The 15,219-nt window shown below is 38.3% G+C and overlaps 1 protein-coding gene across 5 annotated transcripts in view; it reads right to left on the bottom strand.

The window, feature by feature from the left end:
* TTBK2 (tau tubulin kinase 2) overlaps positions 1 to 15,219 on the bottom strand; it is a 167,941-nt gene that overhangs the window by 25,057 nt on the left and 127,665 nt on the right. For all 5 annotated transcript variants that reach the window (XM_058738036.1, XM_058738035.1, XM_058738037.1 and 2 more), the window contains 2 exons: positions 11,673 to 11,889; positions 962 to 1,173 (listed from right to left, as the gene is read on the bottom strand). In XM_058738036.1, coding sequence (XP_058594019.1) covers positions 962 to 1,173; positions 11,673 to 11,889 — 429 coding nt within the window. The remainder of the gene's footprint in view (positions 1 to 961; positions 1,174 to 11,672; positions 11,890 to 15,219) is intronic.

Below are 15,219 nucleotides of genomic sequence, written 5' to 3'. Positions count from 1 at the left end.
CTCAAAATGTTTAAGCACTGCCCCATCTCAAATCCATCCTTTTGACCATATCAATGTACAGACATAGCTTCTATCACATAGCTGTGAGACTGAATGACTACCATGTAAGGAAGAATACACATATATGAAGGACGATTGAAAATGGAAGCCAGATTAGACTAGGCCAGAAGTGGCTGAACTGTCTTTAAACACAGTAAACACCATGTTAGTCAATTACATGGTCCTTCTAACATTTCATTGCCAATAGCAGCCACCGGGGATGTACACTGAACGGCATGCGACCACCACTAGTCACTTGGCTCTTAGTATTACTGCAGTCTTCTTTAATTTATATATAACAATTCTTCTGTTAGCAAAATTTACAGATAATTGGACTTCTAATCATGAACTATAGTTATTACCTCTGTATAGCTCTCTAAAGTTCCACCTTTCCTTATTTCTAGGAAGAAACTTATTCATGCCTATTTTTCCTACAGTACTTACTCACAGAAGGCCTTCATTAAATTGAATTGAACTGCCTGTCCCTTGTATATAAATTACTTGTTTCCCTCCTTCACGAACTCCCCTTCTTCCTGCACAATACCTTCTTTATCTTGTGCACTCCAACTCTACACTGCATCTTCTTACTCCAATAAATGAGATCCCTTCCAAACAAGGTAAGTTCAAAATGTTTTTAACTTGTACCTAGTTTTATGAAATTACCAGTTCCCACTGCTCAACTTGCAAGGCCAAAAGCTGTGTTATAAGAACTTGTAACAGTATTATAAGACAATTCACATTAAGAATCACAATGATAATAAAAACATGGATGGAGATGAGAGCTTAATCAAATCAGTACTACAAAAATGCAAACATTTCTTATTTGAAAGACTTTACATTATAGAAATTAGTAATGATGATGTTGAGGATAACTATAGCATCTTTCTTAGTAGCTTTAAAGAAAAGAAAAGCTATTTCATACCAGGTCTCAAGAAACTTGTCAGTATCTGGCTTTGGCTCCAGTGTTAGACGTTTTTCCAGCTCAAAGCTGTGGATAGAACGTAACTTCCGCACCAATGGAACATCTCTGTCTGGCTGAGTAATCTCTGAGCGGACACGAATCGGTGAACCAAGGCTTGGAGCATTCAGAATACCATTTACTTGACCATGGCTGTTTTCTTCCTCAGTAGCAGCCTAGACAAAATATAAAAGAAAATAATGAAAAACATTCAGGTGACTATGTATAGGAATCACTGACGTCTTTCAAAATAATATAAGCAAATGCTTGCGATGTGTTTTCAGGAATCAAGATATTTTGGATAGGTGACATCTCTAAACACTTGTCTATTAACCCTTTATAAAATGAATATTAATTTATTCTCAGTTTCAGTATTATTTTAGTTTTTTATGTTTTTGGTACAAAAATAAACAGTCTAAAAATGTTTAACCACCTTAGCTTTTTGTATGATATCTTACAAGATGCTTGCAGGTCTCCATTCCACTAAAGTAAAAATAAAACCTGGAAAGGACATTTTCTTTGAGCCACAGGTGGTCTCACAAGAGGTAGGAGAGGCTGCCAAACATGAATATCCCCTGTTGCACCTTCTCTAAAAACCAAATGAAAAACCAAACAACAATAAGAAAACTTGGAGCTAGAACAATAAAGAGCTGAGTAGAGCAGCAGGTTGAATATGACACAGCTCAGAGTAGTGGGGCTGCCTAAGGACAGATGCCCACAGCAGCACACTTACCAAGGAAATTAAGCTTGACCCCAGTAGTAGGGTAAGAGAGGGAGGTCTGGTATGTTTAAAGATGCCCAACTGGTCTGCTGGCTACCAGCAGAAGCAGAAGACAATCTTCTCCGAAGTAAGACTTCTTCTGAAGTAAGGTCTACAGGACTGCCATCAATTATTAATCAAACACATGGGAAGGAATGCCACCACGACTAACAGAAATAATAATAATTTTTAGAAAAATATTTAAAACTCCCAAAGACATCAGATATTAAACTTGTTAAAATACAGGATATATAGGGGGGAGAGTTAAGATGGTGGAGAAGTAGGGGATCCTGGGCTTTCTTTGTCCCTAAACACAGCTGTATTGAGGTCAGATTTTTTGGAACACCCAGGAAATAGATCTGCAGAGCAACAGAAGGATATCCACAGTTGGAGGGAAACAGCTTGGTAGATGTGAGGTGCATGGATGTGAACTGGGGAAGAGAAAAACAGTGGAGCCACAGACAAGAGGGAACCATTTCTGTGCAGAGACAAAAGGGAGGGAAAGAGAGAAGGGTTAAGAAAGTGCAACATCAAGTTAGCACAAGAGGAAAACCTCTTTGGACCATGAACTGGGGAGCGAGAAATACTGAGCATCCCAGTTTTGTTTTGCAAATAGCTTTTGGAGCTCTCACTCCAAGGTTTTGGAAGTATGTGTCTTTCTCCTGAGCGGAGCTGTGGACACACTCCTGGGGAGAAGGGAGCTGGCCCTGGAGTGCATACTGTAGTGTAGACATCTCCAGGGTACACTGGAAGAGAACAGTCCCCTTCCTGGAGTACTTCTGGAAGAGGGTTTATTGCCTCACCAAGGACAAAAGACCATGCAGGTGATGGCCAAACCCTTTCATCAGCAGGGTGGAAAGGCTCTACTCTGGAGGAGGAGAGTAGATCTGCACTATGCCAGGTCCTTTAAGATTTGGGGTTTTGAATCCCAACTGTGCACCAAGGAGAAGGTGCAGGATACTTGTGGCTGAGGGCAAGGTGACTGCCCTCACTATTCTGTAAGGGCTACTCAACAGTGGTGGTTGGGATCCCCAGTCTGGGGATCAAAGCCTGGGGTGATGCCATTTTTTCCCCCAACACAACACAGTGGGACTTCAGAGAGGAGCACAGCGGCCCCCAGTGGAGTTGGGACCTGCTTACACCATACTCTGCCCCTCCATGCCTGGCAACGGCTTATCTACTAGAAGCAAGATGGAATCTGAGCTAATGCAGCCAGCCTTTCCTCCAGACCAGCACAGTCAAGCACCCCTCAAGCACCAAAGACAACTCATTTTTAGTTTTTTTCTCCTTTTCTCTTTTTTCTTTTGGAATCAGGCTCATAGTTTCTGGTTTACTTTTTGTCATTTCCTTTTATCTTTTTTTTTTTTTTTTTGAATCAGGCTTTTAAATTTTCTTTTTCCTTCTTTTCTTTTTTCTTCTGCTTCCCCTCCCCCCCCCCTTCTCTTTCTGTGCAATCAGCTTTATAGTTTTTTGTTCCCTCTCTTTTTCTCTTTTTATGGGGTCAGCCTTCGCCGTCCCCGGCACCCCCCCCCCCCAGCCTTTTCCTTTTTTCCTAGGGTTACTTCAACAAAGAAATCAAAGCACACCTGGTTGAAGTTCCATACACTCCACCACTACAAGCAAGGAAAAGCTTTGTAAAGGACTGACCAGTGGGAAAGAGCAGCCAAAATGCAACAGCAGAGGGCACACAGCATACACCAGAAACACTTCCTGGAGTGACAGGCCCTGGACAGGGTATGACCCCTTTTTAATACAGTAGTATTCTCAGGTGTAGGAAACATAACAAGCTTTTAAAACATGCAAAGGACAGAAACTTAGCCAAAATGACAAATTTCTTCCCTTTGGGGGAAGGAATTCTCCCCAAAAGAAAGGTCAAGAAGAAATCACAGCCAGGGACCGGCTCAAAACAGATATAAGCAATATATCTGAACAAGAATTTAGAACAACAGTCATAACTACTATCTGGGCTTAAAAAAGGCACAGAAGACACCAGAGAAACCCTTGCTGCAGAGATCAAAGACCTAAGAACTAGTCAGGATGAATTAAAAAATGCTATAACTGAACTGCAAAATAAACTAGATACAGGGACAGCAAGAATTAAAGAAGCAGAGAATAGGGGCGCCTGGGTGGCGCAGTCGGTTGAGCCTCCGACTTCAGCCAGGTCACGATCTCGCGGTCCGTGAGTTCGAGCCCCGCGTCAGGCTCTGGGCTGATGGCTCGGAGCCTGGAGCCTGTTTCCGATTCTGTGTCTCCCTCTCTCTCTGCCCCTCCCCCGTTCATGCTCTGTCTCTCTCTGTCCCAAAAATAAATAAAAAAAAAAAAAAAAAAAGAAGCAGAGAATAGGTGAAACAGAAGAAAAAAATTATGGAAAATCATGAAACTGACAAAAAGAAGGAAAGAAAATTACTAGATGACAAGGGGAGGCTTAGAAAACTAACTGATTACAAGAAACGAAACAATATTCATATCAAAGGAGTCCCAGAAAAAGAAAAGTGAGGAAAAGGGGAGGTTTATTTGAACAAATTATAGCAGAGAACTTCCCTAATCTGGGGAAGGAAACAGGCATCCAAGTCCAAGAGGCACAGAGAACTCACTTCAAAGTCAACAAAAACAGGTCAACATCACAATGTATCATAGTGAAATTTGCAAAATACAAGGATAAAGAGAAAATTCTGAAAGTAGCTATGGACAAAAGGTCCTAGCCTACAAGGGTAGATACATAAGGTTAGCAGCAGACCTGTCCACTGAAACTTGGCAGGCCAGAAGGGAGTGGCAGGACATATTCAATGTGCTGAACAGGAAAAATATGCAGTCAAGAATCCTTTATCCAGCAAGGCTGTCATTCAGAATAAAAGGAGAGAAAAAGACTTTCCCAGACAAACAAAAAAACTAAAGGAGTGTGTGACCACTAAACCATTTCTGCAAGAAATTTTAAGGGGGACTCTCTGAGGGGAAAAAAAAGGACCAAAGCAGCTAAGACTACAAAGGACCAGAGAATATCATCAGAAACACCAAATTGACAGATATCACAATGGCACTAAATTCATATCTTTCAATAATCATTCTGAATATAAATGAAATGCTCCAATCAAAAGACATAGGGTATCAGAATGGATTAAAAAACAAGATCCATCTATATTCTGCCTACAATAGACTCATTTTAGACCATAGGACACCCACAGACTGAAAGTGAGGGGATGGAGAACATCTATCATGCTAATGGAGGTCAAAAGGAACCTGGAGTAGCCATGTATCAGACAAACTAGATTTTAAACCAAGGACTGTAACAAGAGATGAAGAAGAGCATTATGTCATAATTAGGGGTCTATACATCATGAAGATCCAACAAATGTAAATATTTAATGCCCCTAACTGGAGAGCACCCACATACATAAGTTGATTAATCACAAACATAAAAAAAACTCCTTAATAATAATACCATAATACTAGGAGACTTTAATACCCCACTTGCAACAGATAGATCATCTAAGCAGAAAATCAACAAGGAAACAATGGCTTTGCATGACATACTGGACCAGATGGGCTTAATAGATATATTCAGAACATTTCATCCTAAAGTAGCAGAATACACATTCTTCTCAAGTGTACATGGAACATTTTCCAGAATTGATCACATGCTGGGTCACAAATCAGCCCTCAAGAGGTACAAAAAGGTCCATATCATACCATGCAAATTTTCAGATCACAACACTATGAAACTTGAAATGAACCACAAGAAAAAATTTGGAAAGCCCTCAAATACATGGAGGTTAAAGAACATCCTACTGAAGAAAGAATGGGTTAACCAGGAAATTAAAGAAGAAATTAAAAAATACATGAAAGCAAATGAAAACACAATAGTCCAAACCCTTTCAGATGCAGCAAAGGCAGTCCTAAGAGGAAAATACATTGCAATTTAGGCCTATCTCAAGAAGTAAGAACAGTCCCAAATACACAATCTAAACTTACACCTAAAGGAGCTAGAAAATGAGCAGCAAATAAAGCCCAATGCCAGCAGAAGAAGGGAAATAATAAAGATTAGAGCAGAAATAAATGATATAGAGACAAACAAACAAAAACCCCAGTAGAACAGTGTCTACCCCTGCAGGTTAAGGTCCATTTGTCCCTAGCTGTTTTCAGAAAAACAGAACACATCAATGAATCTAAGAGCTGGTTTTTTGCAAGAATAAAAATTGATAAACCCCTAGCTAGACTTATAAAAAAGAGAGAGAGAGAGAGAGAGAGAGAGAGAGAGAGAGAGAGAGAGAGGATCCAAATAGATAAAATCATGAAGGAAAGAGGAGAGATCATGGGACACCTGGGTGGCTCAATTGGATAAGCATCCAACTTCAGCTGAGGTCATGATCTCATGGTTCGCAAGTCTGAGCCCCATACTGGTGTCTCTGCTGTCAGCACGGAGCCTGCTTTGGATCCTCTGTCCTCCTTCCATTCTGTCCCTCCCTGGCTTGTGCATGTGTGCACTCTCTCTCAAAAAAACTAAACATTAAAAAAAAAGAAAGAAAGAGATCACAACCAACACCACAGAAATATAAACAATTATAAGAGAATACTATGAAAAATTATATGCCAACAAACTGGACAATCTGGAAGAAATGTACAAATTCCTAGACACTCACACACTACCAAAACTCAAACAGGAAAAAATAGAAAATTTGAAGAGGCCCATAAGCAAAGAAATTGAATCAGTTATCAAAAATCTCTGAACAAAGTCCTGGGCCAGATTCTACCAGACATTTAAAGAAGAGTTAATAACGGGGCACCAGGGTGGCTCAGTTGGTTAAGCGGCCGACTTCGGCTCAGGTCATGTCTCGCGGTCCGTGAGTTCGAGCCCCGCATCGGGTTCTGTGCTGACAGCTCAGAGCCTGGAGCCTGTTTCAGATTCTCTGTCTCCCTCTCTCTGACCCTCACCCGTTCATGCTTTGTCTCTCTCTGTCTCAAAAATAAATAAACGTTAAAAAAAAAATAAAAAATAAAAAGAGGTAGTACCTATTCTTCTAAACTAATCCTAAATACAGAAATGGAAAGAAAGCTTCCAAACTCATTCTATGAAGCCAGCATTACCTTGATTCCAAAACCAGACAAAGACCCACTAAAAAGGAGAATTACAGGCCAATATCCCTAATGAACCTAGATGCAAAAATTCTCAATAAGATAAATGTACTAGCAAATCAAATTCAACAGTACATTAGAATTATTAACCATGATTAATTGGGACTTATTCCTGGGCTGCAAGGCTGGTTCGATATGCTATGCCACATTTACAAAACAAAGGATAAGAACCATATGATCCTTTATAGGTGCAGAAAAAGCATTTGGCAAAATCCAGCATCCTTTCTTGATAAAGACCACCAAGAAAGCAGAAGTAGAAGGAACATACCTCAACATCATAAAAGCCATATATGAAGCTAATATCATCCTTTAATGGGGAAAACCCGAGAGCTTTACTCCTAAAGTCAGAAACACGACAGAGATGTACACTCTCACCAATGTTGTTCAACATAGTACTAGAAGTCCTAGCCTCAGCAATCAGACAACAAAAAGAAATAAACAGCATCCAAACTGGCAAAGAAGAAGTCAAAACTTTCACTCTTCGCAGATAACATGATACTCAACATGGAAAATGCCAAAGACTCCACCAAAAAATTGCTAGAACTGATGCATGAATTCAGCAAAGTCACAGGATATAAAATCAATGCAGAGAGATTGGTTGCATTTCTATACACCAATAATGAAGCAACAGAAAGAGAAATCAAGGAATTGATCCCATTTACAATTGCACCAAAAGCCATAAAGTACCTAGGAATAAGCCTAACCAAAGAGGTAAAAGATCTGTACACTGAAAACTACACAAAGCTTATGAAAGAAATTGAAGACACAAAGAAAGGAAAAAAGATTCCATGTTCATGGATTGAAAGAACAAATATTGTTAAAATGTCTATACGACCCAAAGCAATCTAACACTCAATGTAATTCCTATCAAAATAACACCAGCATTCTTCACAGAGCTAGAACAAACAATCCCAAAATTTGTCTGGAACCAGAGAAGACCCCAAATAGCCAGAGCAATCCTGAAAAAGAAAACCAAAGCTAGAGGCATCACAATTGCAGACTTCAAGATGTATTACAAAGCGGTAATCTAGACAGTATGGTACTGGCACAAAAACAGACACATAGATCAATGCAACAGAATACAGAACCCAGAAATGGACCCACAAATGTAAGGCCAACCTATCTTGAACAAAGGAGGAAAGAGTATCCAATGGAAAAAAGACAGTCTCTTCAGCACATGGTGCTGGGAAAACTGGACAGCGATATGCAGAAGAATGAAACTGGACCACTTTCTTACACCATACAGAAAAGTAAATTCAACATGAATGAAAGACCTAACTGTGAGACAGGAAACCATCAAAATCCTACACTTGATCTTACCCAAAAGGCCGAGAAGCGATGAAACCATCAAAATCCTACAGGAGAAAACAGGAAGCAACCTCTTTGACCTAGGCTACAGCAACTTCTTGACATGTCTCCAGGGGTGAGGGAAATAAAAGCAAAAATGAACTACTGGCACCTCATCAAGATAAAAACCTTGTGTATAATGAAGGAAACAATCAATAAAACTAAAAGGCAACCAATGGGATGGGAGGAGATGTTTGCAAATGACATATTGGATAAAAGGTTAGTATCCAAAATCTATGAAGAACTTACCAAACTCAACACTCAAAAAAAAAAATAACCCAGTAAAGAAACAGGCAGAAGACATGAATAGACACATTTCCAAAGAAGACATCCAGGTGGCCAACAGACACATGAAAAGATGCTCAAAATCACTCATCATCAGGGAAATACAAATCAAAACCACAAGGAGATACCACCCCTCACACCTGTCAGAATGGCTAAAATTAACAACGCAGGCAACAACAGATGCTGACAAGGATGCAGACAAAGAGGAACCCTCTTGCACTGTTGGTGGGAATGCAAACTGGTGCAGCCACTCTGGAAAACAGTATGGAGGGGTTCCTCAAAAAATTACAAATAGAACTACCCTATGACCCAGAAATTGCACTAGTAGGTATTTATCTAAAGGATACAAAAATGCTGATTTGAAGGGGCACATGCACCCCAATGTTTACAGCAGCACTATCAACAATAGCCAAATTATGGAAAGAGTACAAACGTCCACTGACTGATGAATGGATAAGAAGTTGGAAAGAACCCAAATGTCCACTGAGTGATGAATGGATACAGAAGATGTGGTGTATATATACAATGAAATACTATTTGGTGCTCAAAAAGAATGAAATCTTGCCATTTTCAAGAACATGGATGAAACTAGAGTACATTATGCTAAGCAAAATAAATTAGAGAAATGATTTCACTCGTGTAATTTGAGAAACTTAACAGATGAACATAGGGGATGGGAAGAAAAAATGAGATAAAAACAGAGAGGGAGGCAAACCATAAGAGACTCTTAAATACAGAGAACTGAGGGTTGCTGGAGGGGAGGTGGGTAGGTGGATGGGATAAATGGGTGATGGGCATAAAAGAGGGCACTTGTCTGAATGAAAACTGGTTGTCATATGAAAGTGATGAATCACGGGGTTCTATTCCTGAAACCAATAGCACAGTGTATGTTAATTAACTTGAATTTAAATAAATTAATTTTTAAAAAAGAAGCAGGATATATAACAGTTATACCTAAAATGTTTAAATAAATAAAGGTCATTATCACAAATATCAACAAGGGATTATTTGGAATTAGCTGATGAATTTAATATTAAATATTCAATCAACAAGTTAAACATCAAATTAACCAGGAAAAGCCAAAGTTTTTAATCAGTGAACTAGAAGACATAGCAAAAGAAATTACCTAGAATGAAGCACAACAAGATAAGGAGAAGGAAAATATGAAAAAAGATGTTAAGAGATTATGAATGAAGCACAAGATTATGTAACAGAATAAAAAGGCATAATATATGTTTAATTGGAGTCCCAGAATGAGAGAACAGAGAGAATGAATTAGTGGCAATATTTCGCTAGGGAATGGCTGTACATCTCTTAGAAATGATACAAAATTATGAATCAAAGACTCAGGAAACAAGATATCCCAACCAGGATAAATAAAAAGAAATATAAGCCTAGACACACTGTAGTTAAAATGTACAACACCAAAGACAAAGAGAAAAGCTAAAAAGTCGCCAGGGAGCAAAGACGGGGGAGAGGGAATGGATCATGTAACAAAGAAAAAAAAAAAAAATCCAGAATAACAGACTTTTGAAATTCAATACAGAAGCCAGAGGAAAAATAACTGTCAATCAAAAACTTTGAAGCTAGCATAAACTCTCTTTAAAAATTGAGGCTAGGGGCGCCTGGGTGGCTCAGTCGGTTAAGTGTCCGACTTCGGCTCAGGTCATGATCTCACGGTCCGTGAGTTCGAGCCCTGTGTCAGGCTCTGTGCTGACAGCTCAGAGCCTGGAGCCTATTTCTGATTCTGTGTCTCCCTCTCTCTCTGACCCTCCCCTGTTCATGCTCTGTCTCTCTCTGTCTCAAAAATAAATAAAACGTTAAAAAAAAATTGAGGCTAAAATAAATACATTAAAAACTAAGTAAACACTGAAAGTCTTTCCAAAAGATCTGAACTAAAGGAACTTCTAATGGAAATACTTCAGAAAGAAAGAAGGTGAGTCCAGGACTTCCAAAAATGTAAGGAAATGGTAAATATCTTTGAAAAATCCACATAAACACTACTGCTATAAAAGAACAGTAACACTAATAATCTAATTTGAGTAATGTTTTTGAAAAGGAAATAATTAAAAAATAGAAGAGAACTAAATACAGATTAAATAGTGACAATGGGTGAAAGAAATTACAGTAAGTATGTTCTATGTCAAATGCCATTTCATACTCTCATATACACAGATACCCCTGTGGGCTGGCAACTAAGAATGTCACTAGAGATTTTTATTTTATTATTTTTTTACCATTTCTTTATTTTTTGAGAGAGAGACAGATGGGGGATGTCCCCCAGATGTCTCTTGTCCCACAGACAGGCCAAGCTCCTCACAACTGATCATAGAAAATTCTTTTCAAGATATACTTCATAAAGCATTACTAGCCAATTTTCTATCAGTTATGTCAATAGGTATGAGCCCAAAGTCTCATTTCACACCTATACATTTAACTTCTATTCCAAATAAACCTTTATAAAAACATAAGAAGCACCAGAAACTAACTGGTTCATAATTCACTGCCTCTCCATTCCCATTAATCTTCATTTTATCTTCTGTGAACTGTAAAGGACAAGGAACAGTAAAGGCAAAAAGAAATTTGGGGATAATATGCCCCAAGATTATTAAAAATTAACCATTTAATTCAGAAATCTGTATCTCTCCCCATACTTACAAGTAGTCCTGCTTACAATCCTAAGGAAGAAAAAATCATGTCAATTATTCAACATCCACTATGTCACCTCATGATCAGTTCAATGTTTTCCATTCCCAACCCTCATTTCCCCACCTCCACTTGAGGCAATTTTCAGAATGGGTACTCCTAGTTCCCTAGGTCCACACTAAAGAAGGGGCCCAGAGTTTTGTCATATTATTTAGAAAGACTATTACTTCTTTTCTATAGATGTCTCTTCTTTTAGTCTCTGTGTCTGGTTATTTTTTAAAAATCCCTTCATCTTTTTCACAAAATACAAGACGAAGATTAATGTTTAGCATCTATACCTGAGTGCTATGGGCAAAATTAGCCAAGATGTTGCAATTACAAATATATAAATCACTAGCAATAAATGTTCTACTTCTCAAAGTTAAGAATCATGATACTTAGCTACATTAACAGAAGAAAAACATTAAGCACATAGAAAGATATTCTTCCTATACAAGAAATACTAACCTTACAAATCCCAAGCTTTATCTTGTTCCTGTTGGCATCCATCTCTTCCCAGACATCCTTCTCCTGGGGACGTGGGTGCCCCAAAGATCCAGGCAATTTATCTGGTGACACACCAACAGGGATGCCATTCTCCCCATCACTAAGCTGTTCATCTGGAAACACCTCATCTGTATTTTCTCGAAGCAAGTCTCCTGGGATGGGAGTGGCATTGGCAATTCTAAAAATGTGGAGTGAAAAAAAGGCAGAACTTAAAAACACCAGAATCAAAAGTCACTCTAAGATTATCCTACATTTTGTTTCTGGACTTAAATCATGAAGTCTATACATGAGTAAAAGAGTAATACAAAACAAAACCAAAAACCTCAGAAACTTAGGTCATGCCAATTGTACAAAATAAAACTGCTTCTGATCAGTAGAATTTTCAGGCTGATCTAAAAAAAGAAATGTTAACAATAACTCACTGATTCAACAATTATTGCTCTATTTTCTAATAAGTCCCTGTCAGTTGTAGTATTTTCTATTCTTTAGCCATTTTTTTTTCATTTAGGGAATAACAAAAACTATAAGCAAAAAAATATTAAGTGTCATAACGATATAAGCAGGTATGTGATCACTTGTATTTTTTAAATAGTGTAAAATGTATCTAGCATTCTGCATTTACAGACTTTTTACTAAGTATCTACTATATGGAAGGCTCTAGGGAAATGAGAAAGGAAATTCTTGCCCTCTGGGTGAAACTAGAAATTCTATAATTATACAGTTCTGCATGAACTGACCATGAACAAAATTTAAAAAATATTGACACCTGTCTATATATTTCTTTCTAAGTAATTTCATGTCCCATTTATATGGCTGGTCATCTCTCCCTTAGACCGCTGGCCCATGAGGGGGCTTTTCTAGTTCTTAGTTATCACTCATTAAGTGTTCAGATCCTTGTATGCTCTTATGTTCTAGGACTATGCTCTGTATACTAGTTTGTATTTTATTTTTATTTGTTTGGTTTTTTTTTTTAGTAGGCTTCACACCTAGCACAGAACCCAATGTGGGTCTTGAACTCATGACCCTAAGTTCAAGACCTGAGCTGAGATCAAGAGTCAGATGCTTAACCAACTGTGCCACCCAGGTGCCCAGTTTGTTTTGTTTTTAAATATTGCCGACTGAACACAATATTTACCACACAGTGAAACCTTTTCTTAGAAGTGATCTGGAATGTCTAAAAATAGAAAAAACAGTCTTCACTAGACTAACTATACTGACACATACAATCAATATGAGTGGTAAAATAAGTATCTTCTTAGTGAACCACTCCAAGGGTGACAACGCTCTGGCCCAGGTATTGTCAATATGAAATGCTGTGAGAACAAAGATCAGTCATTTTTCAGGGACTTGTTCTACCTAAGTTGACCTTCGCTACCACCTCTCCCTACTAGGGCCAATAGGAGAAGATGAATCTCTTCTTTATCAATATGTTATACGTATGTAATTAGAAAAGCACTGATAATAGCTCTCAGGAAAAAAATAGCTCTCAGGCCTGTAAAGTGGTTCTTATAGTTCTGACATTGGGAACACACTGAAAAAGGTAGTTTGGCCTAAAATAGTTCATATAAAGGGATTTATGATAAAAATAAAGTTCAAAAGTAAATAAAGTTCATAAAGCTCATAAACTGGCTACTAAAACATTTTTCAGATATAAGTTCAATATACAGATTGATGCTAGACATTACAACAGACACTAACATATATGTGCTACATGGCAATCCAAATGTTTATTAAAAGAATTCCCTGTATTCTCGAGGACAGAGAATGGCAAAAGAATCAATATTTGAATTCAGGAAGGTCGGTCTACTAGCCCCACAATTTTTTCCCATTTTAAATCTCTCAGTTTTCTTCCAATCCTTTCTTCCCTATGCCTAGCTACTATTCCACAGTTTCTTTCCAACCCCCCAACTCCTTGGCATTTCCTTCTCCACTCCTGAGGAAACAAAGTACATCTCCACCTACAAACTGCTTCTAATTTTATTCTATCCCAGTTTCCCTCTTCTCTCATATGCTGCAGTCTAATTCCACACACTTCAAGGGGCTCTCACATCTTCCCCACACGGGCTCTCCTGCACATGACTTAGGTTCCTCTCTGCATTTATTCCTCATTTTTAACCCTTACATAATTCTATTTTCTTCATTCTCCTATAGCTCTGATCCAAATCCGGAGTTTGCGATATGGAAAGAAATTCCTTCCCAGAAAAATCATATTTCATTCAGGAGTTGAATGAATGCAAAAGTATATGTAAGAGTATTATTAGCACATTAGCACATTGTGTGTGTTTGTGGACAAGGTATAAATTATAGAAACATTAAGGAAAAAAAAGTAAGGACATGTATGGAAGAATTGGACAGATGTCAAGAAAAGTACTAAGAAGAGACATCCTTTTCACACTTCCTTCCCCATAATCTAAGGCAGGCATTAGCCAACTAGGGCTGTGGGCCAAATCTGGCCAGCTCACCTATTTTTGTAAGTCAAGTGTATGGCATGGGTCATGCTCATTCATTTACATACTGTCTGTGGCTACTTTAGCACTATAATGGAAGTGGTAGTGGCGACAGAGACAGCACAGCTCACAGATATTTATCTGGCCTTAATAGATAAGGTTTGCTGAAAAATCAGTATTTTAATTCAGAGGTCAGCAAATTCAGTCACTTCTTAATGGGCCAGATAAATGGTAGGCTTGTAGGCACAATACTTTTCAGGCAAGATTCACTGATGGATGCTAAAACTTGTGGGAGAAAGTACAATGAAAAACAAGTTTTGGGGTGCCTGGATGACTGAGTTGATTGAGCGTTCAACTTCAGCTCAGGTCATGATCTCACAGTTCATGAGTTTGAGCCCTACATCAGGTTCGCTGCTGTCAGTACGGAGCCCACTTCAGACCCTCTGTACTCCTCCCTCTCTGCCCTTTCCCTGCCTGCATTCTCTCTCTTAAAAAAAATTTTTTTAAAAAATAAATTAAAAAAAAAGTTTATTTGAATGGTCTCAAAACATCTTCCCATAAAATAATTACTTACAAAGGGAAAAATAGTAACTTCACAGTGGAAAAATCTAACATCACCCTAACCAGATTAACAACATTAATACCACCAGTAATAAGACATACTGACATCATGTACCTCCTTACTTAATACCCATAATTTCCCTCTGATCTTAGCTTTAAATGTAAAAAATGAGTAGTCTGATAGGGTTCTAAGCTTCCAGGAGGAAGGGCCTTTGACATTTTTGGTTTTTGTTGGAAATTTCTAGTTCTAATGCAGTGTGATCAGGCAGTATAATATTTCTGCTTTATCGAACTATAAAGCATTAAAGTTTCTTGATGACCTAATAACTGATCAATTTTTATTAATGTTCCAGGGGCATTTGAGCAGAAGGCACGATCTCTATCTTCAGGATGTAGAGCTAAAAAAATATGCAAGAAGATCTCCAATTACTCGTGTGTTTCTAGCTATGCCTCCCTGAATCTCTTCTAGTTGTTGCTTCCTAAAGGTGACTGCTGGAATT

This window comes from Neofelis nebulosa, chromosome 7 (genome assembly GCF_028018385.1).
Source record: "Neofelis nebulosa isolate mNeoNeb1 chromosome 7, mNeoNeb1.pri, whole genome shotgun sequence".
NCBI lineage: Eukaryota > Metazoa > Chordata > Mammalia > Carnivora > Felidae > Neofelis > Neofelis nebulosa.
The sequence above is the reverse complement of the archived record's forward strand: the minus strand, read 5'-3'. Positions and strand labels throughout refer to the sequence as shown.